This window comes from Triturus cristatus, chromosome 4_1 (assembly GCF_964204655.1).
Source record: "Triturus cristatus chromosome 4_1, aTriCri1.1, whole genome shotgun sequence".
In the NCBI taxonomy this organism is placed as follows: domain Eukaryota; kingdom Metazoa; phylum Chordata; class Amphibia; order Caudata; family Salamandridae; genus Triturus; species Triturus cristatus.
Genome location: NC_140585.1, coordinates 745,049,320 through 745,070,900, shown reverse-complemented (window position 1 = coordinate 745,070,900; position 21,581 = coordinate 745,049,320). Strand labels below are relative to the sequence as shown.

The following is a 21,581-nucleotide window of genomic DNA, read 5'->3' as shown; positions in this document are numbered from 1 at the left end:
GGCCACCACTCGCTTACTGACCTGCAGCGCCTGGGAACAGGCACTTTTGCAATCGAGAGCGTGTGATCAGCGCAGATGCCATATGTTCATGGAAAAAGGACGATGGTGGTGGGTTCTAGTTTTAACAGGAATGGCCATCTTTAACTTGCAGAATGTGACGTTTTGTACAATACAATTGAGCTACTCGTTTATTTATTAGAGAGCTCTGCTATAGAGGATGTGGCTTTATGTCCAGAGCTGCCGGCTTATAATCTGGGGGACCAGGTTCCAGTCCTGGCATTTACTGGGATTCCGGGTATCTCCTCGTACCTTAAAAAAGAAGATATCTGACTGTGTAAAGTAAGTGATGCTTGCGTAAAGCATTCCAATACCACTGGGCAGAGCTCGCGTTTCATAAATCTGTACCAAAGGTAATTGTCTCCCAAGCTTTAAGTGGGATTAAAAACGCAATGGGGGCAACAAGCAACGGCAGAGGAAGGGGGGCAACAAGCAACGGCAGAGGAAGGACGGCAGCAACGATGGGAGGGAGAGAGTGAGAGCGAGGAAGCAACAAGCAACGAAGCAGTAAGCAACAACAAGCACCGGCCTCTGCAACGAAAGGGTGCACTAGAGTGAGTGCCTGCTTTGGCCCCAGGGGGACTGGTGAGTGCACGTTGTCGCGGGGAGACTGGCAAGTGTCGTGCCAGATTTGGATTCATGAGGTCTCCACTGAGACCATGGCACTCGGGCAGCGCTGTAACTTTAAAGCAAGGGTGTAGCTCGTTTTTATTTTATTTTCACTTTGTGGCTTGAGATGCTAAAAAGAAGTACCACCAAAGCTGATGAACACAGTACTTTACAGATGAGAAACTGATAAGAGAAACACACATGGAAGAACAGGAAATAGCATGCCTACAACAAATAGAAATGATGAAAAGTAAAGTGACAAGGACCAATAAGGGAAGGCAGGATGTAAGTCAATTTTAAGATGTATTTAATACACTAGATTTCACAAGCACAGCGCAAGCACTGTGCAGGTGAAACCTAAAAAGTGTTTTTGGTTCATAAGACCCGTTCTACTATTTTTTTCTTGGATCATTTTGTTTTTTGCTTAGCGAGTGATGTATGAACTCAGATATTTAGAGGGCCTAATTCAGGAGTGCAGGTTTGAGGACAAACTTTTGCAATGACCTAGCTCAACTCCGCAGCAAATCTGGCAGTGATGACTTATTCCTGCATCTATAGGAAAGTGCTGATGAGGACTAGTTAGGCTGGTCAACAGCATGAATTGACAAAATTATGGTGGTAACTCCTGTGAGCCACTTCCTACTGTTTATACAATATTTTTTTACCATACATTTTCAGATGGTTTGTCACTGTTTGACACTACAAATGCATATTACCATTTTTTTTGCAGCATCATCGCCCAGTTAATGAATATCCCCTCTGTCACTTATGGTGAAACGTCTTACAGGACCCGCATATTGCATTTTTAAAGTTGCGTGGGTTGTTAGGAGAGTGGGGTTCTTTTTACTGTGAATTGACTTTGAGTGGAGGGTATCCCACTGGTCTCCATTTCCATCTATAGCTCCTCTGTGTTTAGTTTTACAAATGAAACCGTTGAAGTATTCAGGGGCGGAACATCGGCAAGAAGCAGAGGTAAAAGAAGATAAGATAGCAATCTGTCCCAGTGTGAGCACTGTGGGGTGATCCACACCTTATCACATCATGTCCTGTGCAAGGCAAGATAGTCTCAAACTGCGGGAGATCAAATCACTTTGCAAAAGTATTCAGTGGAAGCAAGGAATGGGAGACTAGTCCCAAAGAAGACAATTGCTTCCTAGGGGCGGGTACAGGCCATAGCTCAGGATCAAGAGTGGTCACTATTACAGCCCAAACATCGGGCGGATGACAACCAGGATGATGAAGAAACAATCTTCTTCATAGCCCTGATGGATAGAACAACCACAATGCACATGAATGCAGCCAAAATGGAAAAATACAAGCGCTGATCATTCATGCTTTCATTGACTCAGGAGTGTCCATTAATATCATAGACAAACAGCAACCCCTCCAACATAAACTGAGGTTTGCCTTTACCAGAACAAGCATATATGCATACAAAGGCACTGCCCCTCTGTCACTTGCCGGGAAATTCAATGTAACTGCTTCTTCTGATAGAAGGTCTGTGCAAGCAAGCATTGTCGCAACAGAATGGTACGAGCAGGCTTCGGACAAGTTCCATGGTCAGTGTTCCCTGATGGTCATCACATCCAAACGCGATCTGTCTTGCATGGTGAGAATTTGCAAATATATATTTATATGGCCCAATAAAACCATCAAAAGGGAGCGCCATCTGATCTTGATAATTGATGGCATGTGGTCAAACCAGAAAAAGGTCAGCAATTTTTCCACAATTACACCTAAATTCAGGGCACCATCAACTGAAACAAGAGGTGGTGAGCCGATACACCCTGCTCAACCTGCATAGGCCTCAGGCATTAAAAGCGGGTCAAATTCAATGTATTTTCAGCCACTGAAGTTTTTTTTTCTTTAAAAAAAAAAAAAGGTAAGTTGTGAAGCTGCATCAGATCTAGCTGGTGTCATGAACATCAACAAAGATATTTTCATCTTCAGCAGATCTGTGGCAGTATTACCATCGCCTTCACACTGCCTTGAACAGTAAAACAGAATGTGGCCTAACACTGCATTACAAAGAAAGTGAATTTCTCTTAGAATAAAATTAGTCTCTTTGGCTACGTCTTCTCAGGTAAAGGTGTAGTTTTATATAGGACAAAGGGCAACGGCAGTATGAATGTATCAACTCCCAAGAAGGTCACAGAACTCCATGATTTCTTGGCCATGGCCAGGTACTGTGGCTGTTAAATTCCTTGATGAGCAACAATCCCTACTTTGGCAACTCGTCAAAATAAAACACCATGGCAATAGTATAATAAACATGAGAAAGCCTTCCAGAGCACCTAAAAAGCTATATTGTCTGACTCAGTGATGACATACTTCAATCCAACAAAATGCACCTAATTGGCTTTGGAGCTGTAGTGTTATGAGAACATTCTCATGACAACTGGACTCAACAGCTGTTGCAAGAGGAGCACTACTGGATGTTGAGAAGAGGTATTTGCAAACTGAGCGTGAAGCACTGATCCATAAAGTGGGGGTGCATTCACTTTCATTTGTATCTATATAGCTGCATGTTCTCTGTAATTACAGACCACAAGTCCCACATAACTCTAATCACAGGCACAGGACCAAACCTGCAGTCTCCCATTGAGACAAGGATTCTCTAGTTGTGAAAGCAGAAGTTCTCAGCAATGTACAGGCCTGACAATAATCCACTGCCTACTTGTCGTGTTATCCCAACACATCAGACAGCATTACGCTCATCTACTCTCAAGATACAAAAGAACATATAGCCAACATATAGCCTTTGATACCTAAACTGCATGCCTGAGGCAATGTCAACATAAGAAATTGCAGAAGGAACCACAGAAGATGACTGCTTACATTTGACAGACACAATGAAATACAACTCTTGGAAATAAATTCCGGAACACAAGAAATAAAGAGACAAGAAAACACAAGGTGTTAAAATCTTTGTGGAGAGTTCGCTACCAGCTGTGTGTCGCGGAAGATAGCATAATTATGCGAGGGAACAAGATCATGATCCCCAAAAACCTGCTGAACGAAATTGTTCATTTATCCCGTCACGCTATAGCTAAGAAAAAACACAAGACTCTGGGAAAAGTGATGTTCTCTGGTATGGACTGTGTACTCGAAGAAATAGCTCAAAAATGTCAACTAGGTTATGCCACTGGTCTGAGTGACAGCCCTGATCGTGTAATAACAAGAAGTCTGTTGGCATCTCTGGATTAAGGTCAGTGTGAATTTCCGTCGATTTCTTGAAGACCAGTATTTGCTTGTGATGTTTAGCACCTATTTCGAATGATCAGTAGTCAATACAGTACAGACCACTGCCTTTGAATATGTGAAACACAAATATATATATATATATATATATATATATATATATATATATATATATATATATATATATATTTTAACTAACCGCACATGGTTTGGACCACTGTCTGTTGTGATGAGCACTGTTTAAGGCTGTAGGTTCAGACATATCTGCAGCAAGGGGAAATAAAAATACCAGTAGACCAATGCAGGCTTGCTTGAAGACAGTGGAAAGGTAGAAAGGACTAAGTTCTGAGGATCTGCACCGAACAAGCTCACAGCCTAAAAATGGGCATGTCATAATTTTCTGAGAATTTATAGGAACAACCCACTCTCCAGAACAAAATGAATGCCGGCAACTTTTCTTTGGACAGGGCTATTAAGGATACAATTTAAAGAGCTCAACAATGGAAGCACTTGATGCCCAAGACACAGAATGCTGTTGACAGGAAAACAATGTCAGGTCCAGTGGCCATAAACAGCAAAGGCCTATGGAGATGGACTAAGTCACCATGTTCAGATCACAAATCGCTTTCCTGAAGGAAAGTTTAACACCCATATGAATGTGGTTCACAAGAGACTTTAAAAGGACTATGATCGCAGCTTCCTGTGGGTGTTACAGAACAGCCCATGATGTGTCCATGTACAAAAGGCTAAGATCTGCAAAAGATGCCTTGAATCACTTGGAGAATAATTAGGAATCATAGCATCAGGATGACGTCTGTTATTGGAAAACAGGAAAGCAGAGAAGACTGCAATGGAGGAGGCCAGTAAAGAGGGACGGTCTTATGTAAGAATGGCGGATGAAAGCAGAGAAGACTGCAGAGAACATTCCTGAGCAGATTACCGAGAGAAGGAGTCAACAATAAACCCAGGACCTCAGCCTTGAGAATCACAAAGATTAAAAGATTAACTCCACGAAATGTAGTAATAATCAGACTGAGAGATTGCTGAGCCTGTTGCTCCTATTCTGATACTAGTTGTTAAAAGAATGTAGTGTGCCACCGACACCCCATTTTACACATAGCAAGCATTCACAACATCCTGAAACTGGACATGGGAATGACAAATAAAAGGGGTTTGAGCATGCAGTCCCATTCCTAAGAATGCATGTTCTGACGGATCATCATCCTTGATGCTGACAACATACAGCTCTAAAGCAGTCATGCTAAGGTGAAAAGGTTCTTCAGGAACAGAGAAAAGATGGAACAAAAGAGTGGACGATCTAAGACAGAGGTAAAGCTAGTGATTGAGGCAGCAAAGGAGAATGGACAGCGGGAAGACAGAAAGAGCAGAAAAGCTCAAAGTCTGAAATGAGGCAGCCTGTTTAAACAAGCATTTGCAATGTAATAGGTCTCGCCTTTGGCTTTAAGCTATGAAGCACATTATCCTGGGAATTCCTTGAGGTTGTAAAACAAATGATACAAAGAAACATCTTTTCGCATAGGGAAGGATTCCATTACAGATCAGGGTACCCAATGTTTGCAGCATAAGATCCAAGACGAGGTATGTCTCCATCGATCAGTGATAGTCCAAATTATAAACACACGTTTGCTTACACATTCAGAATAGTGGTAATGGGATTTATTCCCATCATCAGCAGTTCTTTCTTATTTGATAAATTCAATAAAATGTGTAACGGGTTTCCCCGAAAATGTTGCATGTGTACAAAACTAGAATCAAATGTCAGAATGCACAGCAACCATACTAACAGTTTTGTAACTGGGAACTGCGTCTGGAGGCTCTTGTGAAAGGAAAAACTTTAGAACTCTTGTTCACATACACTAGTTCTTATCCTGGTCCCCAGCGTTCCTGCTGTGGTCTGGAAAATATATGTATCGCTACACTGAAAGCCACACCCTCAAAATAAACAGCAGGAAAGGCACAATAAATGAATCCAGTCTGGACTATGCTTTCACATGTTTCTGAACTAGTCCAACTGACAGTTTTTGGGAACACCTGTATATGGGAAGCAGACACTGCAAAAGAGCAAGACATCTCTATTCGCTGCATAAACACAGTAAGGAAAACAAGAAACTGGACATACACTGCAGTCCAGAGGCTAAGATGTCAAGTGAGAAACATTTGCTAGTGCATGCCCAAAACAAGTGAAGAAATAAACCCAAAACATGCCGTTGACTCTTATCAATGCACCTTACACATGTACAAAATGTTACTATCAGATGTCTAATGTAACACATTGTAAGTTTAAATAAGTTCTCATGTTTCCCACCTGTTGGCCACATTGTGCCCAACACAGCACTGCCTGCACTCTTAGCTACCTGACAACCACACTGCACCCTCAGACCATCGCACCCTACATGACATGACAGCCAACTCCTAGTACCAAAGAAGTTCCTTCAGGCACTGGCAGCTGGGCATAGATGTTGGGGAGATTTAGACATTGCCTCTCGTTTATGAGATGCTTCTAGGCTAAGTAAACACTTATGCTGTAGCTCTAATTCTAGAATGCAGCTACAGACCACTGACAAGTGCATTACGTAGGTACATTTATACGAGTTCCAAAAGCACAGTTGCTTTGAAAGAATGTAAAACACACGGCAGAGTACTTCAGCTAAGCGGCTAAAAAAACAGCTGTCAGACGACTCTTTCTGAATTTGGAAACAAATTAGTGATAAAACTGGGAAATAGATTATACATGGCAGATACAGGGACTTGAATGTTATGTGTTAGTAGGCAGCGCAGCAATAGAAGAGCAGGAGAACCCTCAACCCTGTTCACAGGCCAGGTCGCTCCCCCACCGCGTCAGCGTCCCCCTTGCTGCCTCTGTGATTCCTGCCTTTTCCCGCCGTTTTTTGCGCTTTCCCGCTCCTGCCGCTGCCTCCCCTGCGGTCCCGTCCCCCGCGCCCGATTCGCCACCCGCTCCCCCTCCCAGCTGCTCGCTCCTCCCTCCCTCGCCCCCTTCTTAATGGAGGCCGCTGCGCGGATGCGCCGCTGGCGCACCTAAGGCAAGCCCGTCTGCGCCCGTCCGCGCCTGGACCACGCCCAGTGCCAGAACCCCTGGACCCCACGCCAGACACGACGCCGACTCCCTCCATGCACTCAACGCCGGCCGACACAACACCTGCTTCCAGGCCGCCCCGAAACGGACCCTTCTCCTGCCGCACCTGCAGATTCACCTGCGACAGACTCACCAAACCTCCTAGAACTGGACCCAACCACCTCCGCTGCATTCTGCTCAACACCCGCTCCGCACGCAAACACGCCGTCGAGCTCTGGGACCTGCTCGACACCCTCGCCCAAGACGTGGCCTTCCTCACCAAGACCTGGTGGAACGACTCCTCGGCACCCGACATCGCCATAGCCATCCCGGACGGCTGCAAGATCACCCGCAGGGACGGCGCCAATGGAATCGGAGGAGGAATAGCCATCGTCTACAAGTCCACCCTCAAGGTCACCACCCACGCAGACGACACCCTCAACACCGCCGAACACCTGCACTTCCGGATCCACACCGACCCCAACACCACCCTCAGAGGAACACTCCTCTACAGACCCCCCAGACCCCGGGCTCAGTTCAGCGACTCAATCGCCGACCTCGCCAGCACCCACGCACTCGCCTCCACGGACTACATCCTCCTCGGGTACCTGAATTTCCACCTCGAGAACAACAACGACGCCAACTCCGCCACTCTGATCGAAAACCTCGCCAACCTCGGCCTCAGACAACTCGTCACCGCACCCACCGACGCCGCAGGCCACACGCTGGACGCCGTCTTCTCCACAAGCACCCACATCGCCTTCGACCACACCTTCGAACCCCACTCGTCCGACCACCGCTGCATCCACTTCACCTTCAAAAAACCAACCACGCACCATCGCACCCAACAGCTGCCGCGCCGCTGCTGGAACAAAGTCACCGAAGACCAGCTGACCACCACCCTGGCCCAGAACCCACCTACCAACCCCACCTGCTCCGACGATGCAGCCCGCAACCTCAGACAGTGGATCGACAACTGCTCTAACACCGTAGCCCCACTCAAGAGCCACGCCAGCAGGAGAGCCACCTGGTTCACCGACGAGCTCCTGACCTCCAAACGCGCCTGCCTTAAGCTGAAGAAGAAATGGCTCCACAAACGAACGCCAGAAAACCACGCAGCCCACAAGGACGCCACCCGCAGACATCACCACCTCATCAGACTAGCCAAGAGATCCTCCTTCAAAGACCGCCTGGATAACAACACACACGACAGCAAAGAGCTCTTCCGCATCGTGAAAGAACTCTCCAATCCCGACGCCAGCACCAACGACATCCCGCCCTCAAAAGAACTGTGCGACTCACTGCCCATCTTCTTCCACCGCAAGATCGCTGACATCCACGACAGCTTCAACTCCACGACCGCTCCAACGATGTACGACTCCACCCCCCCCAGCAATCACCAACAGCGCCAACCGCCTGACCTCCTGGGCCAACACCAACGACAACGAGACACGCAAGATGATGAACTCCATCCACTCAGGATCTCCGTCAGACCCATGCCCACACCATGTATTCAACAAAGCAGACGCGGCCATCGCACCCCAACTACGGAAGGTCATCAACATCTCCTTCGAAAAAGCGTCATTTTCAGAAAGCTGGAAGCACGCCGAAATCAACGCCCTCCTCAAAAAGCCCAAGGCGGACCCCAAGGACCTCAAGAACTTCCGACCCATCTCCCTGCTCCCGTTCCCGGCAAAGGTCCTCGAGAAAATCGTCAACATTCAACTGACCCGCCACCTCGAAGACAACAACATCCTGGACCCGTCCCAATCCGGATTCAGACAAAACCACAGCACCGAGAAAGCCCTCATCGCCGCCACAGACGACAACTAGACAACGGCGAAACATCAGCCATCATCCTCCTGGACCTGTCAGCCGCATTCGACACGGTCTGCCACCGCACCCTAAAGACACGCCTCCAAGAAGCCAGAATCCAAGAGAAGGCCCTTGACTGGACCACGTCCTTCCTCTCCGGCAGAACCCACAGCGTCCGCCTCCCACCTTTCCGGTCAGAAGCCACCGACATCTGCGGCGTCCCCCAGGGCTCATCCCTCAGCCCGACGTTGTTCAACATCTACACGGCCCCCCTCGCACAAGTGGCCCTCCACCACAACCTCAACATCATCTCCTACGCCGACGACACCCAGCTCATCCTCTCCCTCACCAAGGACCCCCACACCGCCAAAACCAACATTCAAGAGGGCATGAAGGCCATCGCCGACTGGATGAGGAGCAGCCGTCTGAAACTGAACTCAGACAAGACGGAGGTCCTCATCCTCGGACCCACCCCCTCAGCCTGGGACGACTCCTGGTGGCTAACCGCTCTAGGGACAGCACCGACACCAACCTACCATGCACGCAACCTAGGATTCGTCCTCGACTCCTCCCTCTCCATGTCCAAGCAAGTCAACGCCATCTCCTCCTCCTGCTACAACACCCTACGCTTGCTCCGCCTGATCTACAAATGGATCCCGACCGAAACAAGAAGAACAGTGACACAGGCCCTCGTCAGCAGCAGACTGGACTACGGCAATGCACTCTACGCAGGAATCCCAGCCAAACACCAACGGCGGCTACAACGCATCCAAAACGCCTCAGCCCGACTGATCGTCAACGCCCACCGCCGCAGCCACATCACCCCCCTCCTGAGAGACCTGCACTGGCTCCCCATCAACAAGAGGATCACCTTCAAGCTCCTCACCCACGCACACAAAGCACTCCACAACGCCGGACCAGCCTACCTGAACAGCAGACTCAGCTTCTACACCTCCACCCGCCAGCTCCGCTCCGCCAGCCACGCCCTCGCAGATGTCCCCCGAATCCAACGTACGACCGGCGGCGGCAGATCCTTCTCTTACCTCGCCGCCAAAACCTGGAACACCCTCCCAACCCACCTACGACAGACCCAAGACCTACTCGCCTTCAGAAGACTCCTCAAGACCTGGCTCTTCGAGCAGTAGCGGCAACTGGTACAATTCCATGAAAACGTTTTGCATCCATCGGGCATATTTGGAGAAACATTTGGCGCATAATACGGACATGCACGTGGTCATTTATTTTTTAGACTGCCTTTGTTTGGGTATTGTGTTTGCAGTTAGTTGATAAAAAAACACTATATAATTGGATATGATTGGTTACAAAGCAGGATAAACCATGGGTTTCCTGTGAGCCTCATCAGCAACAGACAAGGGCAAGCCTACTCCTCGGCAGTCACTGGACTGTGACACGGGGAGGTTCCCACACAGCCTCTTTCACTTTTCCCCCAGGCATCCGGCACACGGCTGGGGGAGCGCACGGGGGACACACAGCGGCTTTCCCTCCCCCCTTCCCCCAACCCCTCGCTCTAATTCCTTCCATTAAAACAAACAGCCGAGCCCACGAAACGCGCCAGAAGAGAACGAAGGCGAAAGAGCAGCAGCTTGGCATGATGGAGGGGGAGGAGGGTGGATAATCTGTCGACACATCAGGTTCCTGCCTGCAAGGCTCTGTGAGGAATGTTTTTAAAATCCACGCCGCTGCACAGAGATGGTTCCTTTACCTCGATCTGGGATTGTGTCATTTGCGGTGCCAAAGGGATATTGTTACTCCTAGCTGACTACACGGTGGACGGCACAGCGCAGCAAGGTAGGGGACACAATAAACACTGCCATGGAACAAGTGTGTGTTTGTGTGAGCTGGACTGCTGAAGCGGCGTGCAGGCTGTAGGAACAGAACCTGTGTTTGTTTACCTATTGTGGACATTTCGCATTGTTCAACAGATTTCTCTGATAGCTTTTCTTCATGATTCTGGAATATAGGCGTGTATAATGACAATTGGTCTGTCACCTTTAGTTTGTTGTCAGTGAAGGTGGCTTCTGCGGTGAGGAGGAAAGAGTTATTGCACGGGCAAAGCGTTTGCTATGGCACCATGGCGATGCCACCTCCCTGTAGTGCCCAAGAGGGATGCAAGTGCTTGACAGTTAGCAATGGAAACCAACAGGGATAACTGGCACTGAGCGAGATATCCGTTCACGGGAGGGTGTAAATACCATGCATCGAACACAACAACCTGCTTGCTGCCAGGGCACGATTTGCTATATATGGAGGAACGTGGTCCCTGCGTGCCCGTCTCCATGATTTCACGATCACTTATGACCTAAAAGGTTGATGCTGAGGTCACGAGCGGCCACACGATGAGTTATTCCGCTGACAGGGCCGGCGAAGAAAGGGCTTGTGAAATTAACGACCGGGCTGGTGTTTCTTTCAGATAAAAAATGCCCCGAAATTCCCACGGGTTGGCGCGGGTAGGGAGGCGGCTGGTGCCGGGGGAAATTACAGCTGTATTTTTTAATAAATGATGCTAGGCAGGGCAATAATTGAGAACGAGCATTGGCCGCGCGGCCCGCGAAAGTGATCGCGATCAACGGAGGAAAGACAGATGGCGGCTGCACGCGTGCATGCTCACGTGCACGCAAGCTTTAGGCCACCAAAAGCCTGTTGCAGCACTTCGAAAACCCACCTACTAAATGTCTCACAGTGCAGCGCATGCGCTGGCTCAGGCGAGATGTAAAAAACGATGTTATGGACAGAATCCAATAGCGACTGAAAACACGAGAGCTGGTGTTCTGGCCAGACAAATATTTACACATGGAGAGAAAAGCTGTCGGAGCAAAGTGTGTGTCCCACAGTGCGCACCGCTGCTCGTTCCCGCTGCAATACTCCGGGAATGAACTTCTTAGAAAAGGTGGATAACGCACCAATAGCCATTTGCAGGCTGAGATTTTTAAATGAAACACTCAAAAGTCAATCCAAAGTGTGGGAGGAGTGAGACTCCCAAAAAGTATCTACAACAGATCGCCTAACAGTGCAAGCGCTGTAAAGGCTCGACCTAAAAAGGGAATGGAGTTTGCGGCAAAGCAGTAATGATTTCCAACATGCCAGTTAAAGGGCTGATACTGGTTTGAGGACACTCACCCCTTCCACTGAACAGGAAAGAGCAGCTAGTGCCAGCAGACCATCAAGTGACTGTCACTTCTGCTTAAACTGAATATTCTCCAGGGAACATGGGGTAAAGTGATCTTTAGTAGGTAATAATAAGAGAGACCCAACATACATGTGCTAAACGACTGTACATTTCTTTCAAATACCACTACCAGCCCGATAGGCTGGCATGTGAGACACTACCAGACTGCAGACTACTACCTCCTACACTTGCTTGCTTGATAAAATAAAAAAACCCTTCTGCATATAAAAATAACAACAGTGCTCAGAAATAAGGAGGCAGGGTTCCAGAATAATGCCTTATAAGAAATGAGAGGCTATAGTCTTCCCTATCGTTTCAGGCATGCGTTTATTTATCGACCGTCCACTGGTTCTTCGTGCACAAATCCCCACTGTGCCACTTGATGGACAAATCCAAAAAGAGGGATGGCTCTAATAACTGTGGATTTTTCTTTTGTTGCCTAAACTAAAGGCTATTTTAGGGTAGTGTAGGGGAAAAGTTTTCATTTCAAACCTGTAAATGTCATTTGATTACCTATCCCTCTCCATTAAATGGTGGGTTGATTGAGGACTTTTTCCTAACTCCACAAGGCTACTTCATGCCTGCTTAAGCAATTGAACATAGGAGAACAAGGACCATCTTCAATTGGTAGAATAGACAGGATAGCAACACCATAAGTAAAATTACGCACACAATTATTGTCACACCCCAGCTTGTACTTTATTGTACAAAATGTTTTAGTTTATTTTTTTTATAGGACTGTTTACATGAAGAATATGATAGACTACTGCCAAACTAGATAGCTACATGCAGGGCACATGATAATGTGGAAAACAACAATGCAGCAGAACCAACAGTTCCACTGTGGACTTGCCTTTTTACATATTAAAATACACATGACTCCATCTCGAAGGTCATGAAAACAACAACCTGTATGAAGGTGGCTATGAAACAAGACATTTTAAAAGCACTTGCCGGAGGTCATGTCTGTAAACAAGAGTTAACCATCAAACAGCTTATGAATTTAAATAACATTAAGTTAATAATGTAAATATATTGCAGATCCTAAGTTACAATGTGGAACAAACAGCACCCTGAGCATTCAAAGAACATCAATTACAAATAAATAAAAAAAACTGTTCCATTTGTTGCTCTTTTAAGAGAATGTTTAGTGCACAAAAGACGTGTAGAATGAGCATGTTACAGAAAAGGCCACAACAGCAGAGATTCTCCAGGGTAAGGCAGCACGTATTATGACAGATCAGCTTGCAACATAGCATTTAAATTCATTAACATTAGTTGGTCTCTTGCAATCTTATGTCCTGTTGTTTCTTGTTCCAGTAATCTGCGCCATTGACTGGTATCTGAGGACTGTTGCCCAACAAGGGGGAGCATTCTGTCCTATATATTGACCTTGAGCCCACGTAAACACTACCTTTGGCCATTACAAACATATGTTAAGGTCAGAGAACACAGTGTAAGGAAAAGGAAGGAAGCAATTCTTGTCAATTACTTACACTTACACACACACTTACACACACACACTTACACACACACTTACACACACACACACACAACTTTACAATGCCAACTGGCCATTTTAAATCACCTTCAGAATATGGCAAGTAGCAGTAAATTGAAACCAGTATGGACAAAGTCAATAAGTTCTTGCCTTTGGAACCTATTGGCTTTACCAATACGTTTAAGCCATGCTGTGCAGCATCCCTATATAAGAGTCATTTTGTAGAGGCACACACTACGCATGCTCAAACCTACAAAATTACATGGCCCCTTTTTTTCTTTTTGGGGGTGGGGGGCAGGGAGGGGGAGGTTTGCGAGTAGGAGGAAGCAACACGGGAAAGGGTGCAGAAGTAACCAGGAGGATGGTGGAGGCTGAAGCAACATGAGGAGGCTGAAGTTACACGGGGCCTGAAGCAACATAGAAGGTGGGAATGGAGGAGGAGCAACACGGAGGCCGAGTAGTCGGGCGTGCAAGAAAAACATAGTGCGGAGGGAGAGAAAAGCAAACAGGTGAAAATGCAACATGAGCTAGAAGGGGATAAAGCACATGGGTGAGATAGAAACGCAGGTTTGGGGAGCACACGAAGGTGAGTGCATCATGAAGGGGTCCAGTGAAGACCCATGCGGGCACGAGAACAGCATGGAGAGTGAACAAAAGCACACTAGGGATACATCTGGAAAACACGTGCACTCTAACATAACATAACTGCATTTGTAAAGCGCATGTTCACCCTGAAGGGTATCATGGTGCTGAATAACAGATGTTTATTGTTACCAAACTCAATGGTACTCATTTTATCGACCTCAGAAGGATGAAAGGCTGAGTGGACTTGTCGGCAAATGAACCCCTGACCAGGAAATGGCACACAGGCCCCTACAGTGGACACATTAGTTCACTAAGCCACCAGACCCAACAGGGTGTGTCCTTCAGTAATGCACCAATGCTCCATGGAAATGAACAACATAAGAGGAGGAAGGAAAGCTCACACACATAACGAATAAGCAAGCAATCAAACGAGCATGATAAAGACGCTAAGCAATGGACAGGCTCGAAGCCCACTATAAGCTAACAATACTTCTCGTGACTGAGCTGTCTGGAACGTAAAACCTAAAAAAAAGCACTGTAAGAGGACAGAGAAAAATCTAGATAAAAAATTTAGATAGCAAAACCTTTCTTTACAGGACATCCGCTTCATGCTCTGACATAGCTTGTTCTTGTGCTTTGGCTCTGGGTTGAAAAATCCTGATGAAGTACTGGCGGAGATGTGGGCAATAATGGGTATTTTTTCAACGAATCAATTATCGGCATAGAAGATACATTTGTTTCTGTAACATTGGCCTGTAGGCACCAATGAAATCAGAGCACACTAATATTTTTTTTTAAAAGCAGACGGTCAAAAGAGTATTTTTTACCATTTACAGAAAACAATTCAGGCCACTGGCATCAACACATCACAATACAACTGTTCAAAATATACCACTTTTCAAACTTTGAAGCCATTTTCCTTACGTGCCATTAAATAGTTTGTGTTTACAAAACATTTAAAGTAAATTTTCAGCTTTCATTAAAAATACTAGGCTGTCAATGGAAGTTACTCAACAATTCATGCATTTCCTCACCTCCCTTTAAATTGATTGCAGAAGCTGTGACCAAAAATCATCAATAAACCTAAATTTTTTTGTTTTGCGCTTTACTATTATCTAATGAAACATGACAACACAATAAAACATTAATCCAAGTACAGCTGGGTGTGAGGAAGGTTAATGAAGGAACTGCATTAGGGCGCCTCGGAGTCATCATTTGATATTGTAGTGGGAAATCAATTACGTATAACTGTATCATATATTTTTATAAAAAGGACCTTTTTTAACATTTAGCACAATTATTAGAGTCCTACATGCCTCGATACCTGCATGAGGTAATAGTGTTCGATCAAACGGATCTAGGCCTGTTCTCAAGCACAAACATTTATCAGCTCAGTGAGTTCAGCAGCTGCGACTACACTTGACGTGCTGGCCACAAGCTCAAATTCAGGCCGGAATGGCACAAAAGCTCAATTTTTCTGCTTGAGGTTATGTTAACATGTGTTACTTACAGGGCTACACATCAGCAAAAAAAACGCCTTCAAGCACCAAGGAAAGAAGAAAATAATGGTACTTCCTTGCATGCCTGGACTACATATAGCATGAGCCTTCTTAGCACATCTCATTACCTGATCATATTTTTGCTGCATGGATAAACAGGTCATTGTCATTCCATGAATTCTTGTATTTAATTTAATTTATTAGCCTTATTTCAGTTTGGAGCTCTTAAAATCACTTTAGTCCCAACAAGGATTAGAAAGCACCATAAATAAAGTCCCAGTACCTTGGAGGGCAATAAATGGTCATCTCATTAAGAGACAGGATGACAACCTGTAAAGGCAGCAGCAGTCCAGTGCCCCTCTTCCAAAATGAAGCACCCGAAAAATGAAACCAAGCAAAGTAGGTGTCCACCCTAAAAGCAGGTGTTCCCTCAAAATCTATCAGCTTTTCAAACAAAAATAAAGCGAAAGAGGAGAATCTACCTACAGTACATGAAACGTTAAATAATAAAAACAATTTAGTAAATGAGATTGTATGTTTTGTGCCAATGTATTGCTACAAATGCATTTCAATCTGGAAATACACATTTTTGTTACCTTTCTTTCATTGCCCCCTTGTAAAACGTGGAGAGCAAATCACAGCAGGCTAGTGAATTTATCACACTTTTAGAGCAGAGAAAATGTGTGCAGATATGTGGACATAAAGGAACTGAGGGCCCACATTGCTCAGCCACCACTTCTCCCTCCATTCTTAGAAGAATGCTATTTTAAATATAAAATCTTTTTTGGGAAGAATTATTGCCTTAAATGGGAATTGTTTGAATGGCAATACTTACATGATCAAATCTGCAATAGGCTTCAAATAGACATCTTTGTGGAAAAACAGGGTAGTAGGCGTGCTTTTATACGCACAAGTGGACACGTATTAGAAAAAATGTATAACAAGGATTCTTAAATGAAGTTTACACTTTCAATCATGACTAAAACGGGTATCATTTATCAATGATTTGCCATTCTATAAAAATCACGTGTAAAAAGTCCACCTGCATTAAAAATGCAGGTTATAGTAACTCCCAGAACAAAATCTTCCTTGAAAAACAAAAAGCAGTTTCCACAACTGCTATAAACGGTTGAAGTTAAATATAAAACAAATTCATAAAGCAAAAATGTACCTATCTACCTAGTTTTCATTTTAAAAAATGCCAAACATTTCATTAAAACTACACACCTTCCTTGTAAGGAGGTTTTATCTAATACATCATTGTTTTCACTATCATAATAAAATAAGAGGTAAAATATCAAAATGCTTCGGCCAAAGAACTGAGGTACAATTCTTTTACCACTGCAATAAAACTGCAGCATTCTGGCACCACGGTTCATAAAGCCTTTATGCACTGCTGTCGCCTGGCTGCGCGTCACAGTTGCCGAAAGCAGGAATCTGGTCTGAAAAAGTCTGAGGCATCCAGTGTCCATTTGGAACCTGCCCAAATGATGACCCTTCACTGAATTCTGGACTGGTGGATGCTGGGAAAACAAACGAACAACAAAAAGTGGTTATAGCAGTGAATGCATTTAGAGCTACGTAGAACCTCTTGCTTGGAGAGTCCTTTGGCTTCAAGACTCCGGTTTTACGTATAGAATTGTAGCGCGGCGAAAATTAACACTAAGTGGAATCACAACGGAAATACAATGAGTCAAAAACAGCAAGCAGTATGCCCAACTACTCAAGTCAGACTTCTCCTGAAGACCTCAAGGAGTGTAAAGTGCAAACAATATGACATTTCAATAGTACACAGACAGAATTTGGGTATAAATTGTAAACAACCATTTTTTAAAACTTAACGGTTAAGTCACAAAAATACCTTAAAAACAAAATCAGAAAGCAGAGCAGCATACACTATTAATGCTCAAATTCAGAACGAAGTACAAGTGTAGGAACTAATGAAAATGATGGCGACAGTTCAAGTTACTGAAAAAGGGCAGTCATGAAAAGTGTTCTTTGCGTTGGAATTACTGCAGTTTTGTGGTAAGACTTTAAACCGCCATTAAATGTAAACCAAACACTTAGGCCCTCTTTAGAAGTGGGTATGTAAATGAGTCAGATATTTACCCAATCCCAGGGTTACCCATACAGGAAGTTCCGGCAACGCCAGGGTTCCGTGAAATGTGGCCCATTACAAGTTGGACATTGAGGGTCCACTAAGAAATAAAGAAATACTCCCAAAAAAGTAGGGATCATATCTATCATCTGTGAGTAGAAATGTGTCCAGATTGGAAGCAGTTAGGGAGAGTGTCCTCCACATTCCCAATCCAAGAGTCGCATAAATCGCATTAATGTATTTTTTTACTACTGAAGATAGGTCAGTTAATGCACCCCTCCCCACAATCGCAGAGAGCACCTCAATACTTAAAATGATGATGTTCCTATCACATAAGCATGCCAGGGCAGTTTAGTAATGTCAATTTCACTTTTGCATACCCTCGGTTTTTCCCATGTACATTTGCTTAGATTGGAGATTCTCTCGTGAATGGACTTGAGGTTTAATCCATACATTATTTTCACAACCATTTTCGGCAGACAAGGTTGGCATGAATCTGAAAAGCAGCCTCTTGAGGCAGACCCCCAAAGTACTAAACTTTAGTCTATCGGTAAGAAGTTTCTAATGAGGAGTAAAATGGGAACACTAGCTAGTCTATGCTGTTAATAGGCCTCTACGTAAGCACTGCACTAGTTCCACGGACATGCCTCATAGTTTAACCACCTTTAGCATACCAGAAGTCACGGAGCAGTGGCTAATATTTGTATTCAGTTTTAAAGTTTTGTGAGCAGAATTACCCTACAGCCATTATAGAGGACTAGACTGCAACTAATCCTACGCATAATAAGTTAGGGTTTTGCCCTTATTCAATAGCTTAAAAGGAATCAGACTATTGCAGAGGATTGTCAATGATGGACTCTCTTCGGGGTGCTGAGAAACATAAAGAACAGAATATGCAGAAGAATGTTGCAAAAAATACGTTTATGAAAAACAGACATAATTTACCTGTTTCACTGGACGAGAAATTGCACAGTTCGCTTCCATCAGCTGGCATTGTTTCGCTATAAGGGGCCTCTTGTGCGCCCTCGTAGCCCGGATCGTACTTCTCCTCTTTAACAGCTTGCCTCTTTGCATCCTCTGAAAAAGCGAAGTACAGTAAGGGGACAGGCGCACAAATCTGGGGGATCTAACCAAAAGGGATAGGGTCAAATAATACTTAAAAGGATCCCTTTTGTACCACACACACTTTGTCAATGCTAATCAACAATGCAGATCTTTTAAAAGTAGTTCCATCTTATACTTGCATGCACTTATACTTATTAAACACCGAACACTGTTTAAAGCGAAGAGGTATAATTTATTCAAGATGAACAGCAAACCTTCACAACTACAAAGTTAAAATATACTGTATACAATATTTCATCGCAAAAACGTGATTAACTTTTTTTTTAAACCAATAATAATCTTCTGTACAAATATCATCCAAATACATCTCAATGTTGTCCAAAATACATTTCTTGATAAAAAAATAAGAGAATAGTTCTAATCTACCCACCCACAAAATTATCTATCACTTTCATCTCTCGAAATTAATAAATCTTATCACATGTTGTCGACACAGCGTTTCAGTGGTTTTACGTTGGTTCACCCCAGTTTCTTCAGGACATATTTAAAACATGTATTTATCTTAAAACCAAGAGATTTATCCCCTCATGCTTAAACTTTATGGTTCTAAAATCTGTTGTCTGTCAGTTTCACTATTATTGATTTCAAAGAGTGTTCCTACACTTCTAATATTGCTATCTACATCTATTTAATAACAACTGTCTGGAGCGGGATGCCCTCTCGCTCTCTTTCTTATCTGCTTGTCATCGGGTCACACCCCAATTTGTGAATATTGGGACACCATGGATAAACCGTCCTCTCGGGATTTATTTCCCTTCACTCGTCCAATAATGTTTTTTATCAATCAAGCACAAGGTTGCTATTTATCTTTCTCCCTTGTACTCTCTACCTTCTTTTTGGTCCTGTCTCTGCAATCGGGAATTGGAGATGGGTGGCATCATGGGGCTCTGCGTCAAAGTCATTCCACTCCGGAAGTTACAAGTGGAGCCGCATACAAGCGCCACCCATGCGCGCTGATATCAGTTGCTTTCTTAGGCTGTCTGCACCCTCACAAGCAAAGCCTATTGGCAAACTGGCATGACCAGTGTGCAGATTTCTAGTTTGAGACCTTTTTGATAGAAAAGAAGTACAGTTCCCAAAATGGGGTGTCGAGAAGGTGAATGACGAATCTGCAGTTAGAGAATCCACCAGAAAGATCATAAGCTCGGTGCTCTCTTGAGGTCTAAATGATGAAATATCTTACTCCTCAGATGGGGGTAGGGCAAAAGAATGCGGGAAAGGATGATAGCCTGCCCAACATGAAATGGAGTTACCCCTTTCAGAAAGTTAGCTTGGCTACTCAACACCAACTTATCTGGGAAGAATGTAAGGCGAGGTAGGTTGACAGTGTCTGCAGCTCGGTGTCCCGCCTCACCAATGTTATAGCAGTGAGAAGGCTGATCCAGCAACCACAAGAGCCAATAAATTGCCTTTAACAGTGCCCAAAGAAAGTCTCTGATGGTCACGGGACAAAAAAAAAAAAAAAAAAAAAACACAAAACGTCCGACAACTTAGCTTCTAGTGTGTAAATTTATTGGGTATGCATCAAGCCACAAATGTATGCCACCGACTGGCGTCCACTGATTTTATGGGAGGGATGCCTTGCGGTCAAGATGACCGATGATCTCAGTAGGAAGATTGAAAGAAGTAAACTGCAGATGCTCAATCTAGAAGCATGGAGATGCAAACTGTGCAGAATTGGGTGTAGTAACCTGCCCTGCTGCTTCGACAGAAGATGCCCCCAAAGGCGTGGCTTTATCAGAGGACAGATGCTCATGGCCAAAAGTTTTAAACAACACAGTCTCCCGGTCCAAACTGGTGACACTACGATGATTTTAGGCCCAATCTTTCCTGGATCTTCTTCTAAGCTCTCATGGCATGAGAAGCAGCAGTAAGAAAGCTCACAGGAGCACCAAGCTCCAAACTAGATGAAGGCACCTTCAAGAGAGCTGCCTTGGAAACTCCAATGTATAAAAATACTGACACTGCATGCTCTTGGATATGGTGGATTATCCCCATGGACGGAAGACACCCTGTACCACCAATGAATGCAAATGCCATTCCAGATCTGCTATGCCTCAGCAGCTGAGTCTGTCCGCCCTGATGTTTAAAGAAACTGCCAGGTGGCTTACCACGAGAACTTCCTTGGCGGTCTAGCTTCTTTCAGAGGCACAGAGCCTCCTGATACACAGCTCAAGACCCCATCTTGCCCTGCTTGTTGCAGTACCACATTGTCCGTGAGTACCTGCAGCAGCCTTTCTCTGATGCGAGGCAGGAAGGCCTTCAGTGCAAGTGAATCGTCCTTAACTCCAAAAAAACTGATGTAGTGTTGAGTTTTCGTCAGAGGCCTCCGATCTTCACCTCTTCAAGAAATAACTCCAATGGATGGCAGAGTCTGCAGAGAAGTCCGGTGTAACTTTGGCACATTGATAGAGATCCCAAATAATGTTAGGAGGTTCACCGTCATCTAGAGGTTTTTGACAAGTTTCTGGGGAGAGCCCGCGTTTAGCAGCCAGTGGCCCAGATAGCTTAAGACATGGAACCCCGCCTACTATCATCACAACCAAGGGGCATTGGTGAGGCCAAAAAAAGCACTTAGAACTGCAAATGTCCCTGATCCACTGTGGACTACAGGTAGTTATGTGAACAAAGGTGTCCTACAAGTCCAACAGCACCCTCCAGTCTCGACCTGCTGCAGGGAGGCACTGAAAGGGCAAAATCTAAAATAGAATAAAGGCCTCTGTCCTTCTTCGGCACAAAGAAGTAGCAGGAGTAACACCCAGCTCCTACTTCTGAGGTTAGAACCCTCTCAATGGTCCCTTTGATCAAAA

At 45.0% G+C, this 21,581-nt stretch overlaps 1 protein-coding gene across 1 annotated transcript in view; it reads right to left on the bottom strand.

The window, feature by feature from the left end:
- Positions 1-12,640: 12,640 nt before the first annotated feature.
- TDG (thymine DNA glycosylase) overlaps positions 12,641-21,581 on the bottom strand; it is a 139,335-nt gene continuing 130,394 nt past the window's right edge. The window contains 2 exon segments of the mRNA XM_085653250.1: positions 12,641-17,071; positions 18,592-18,723. Coding sequence (XP_085509376.1) covers positions 16,935-17,071; positions 18,592-18,723 — 269 coding nt within the window. The 3' untranslated portion in view covers positions 12,641-16,934.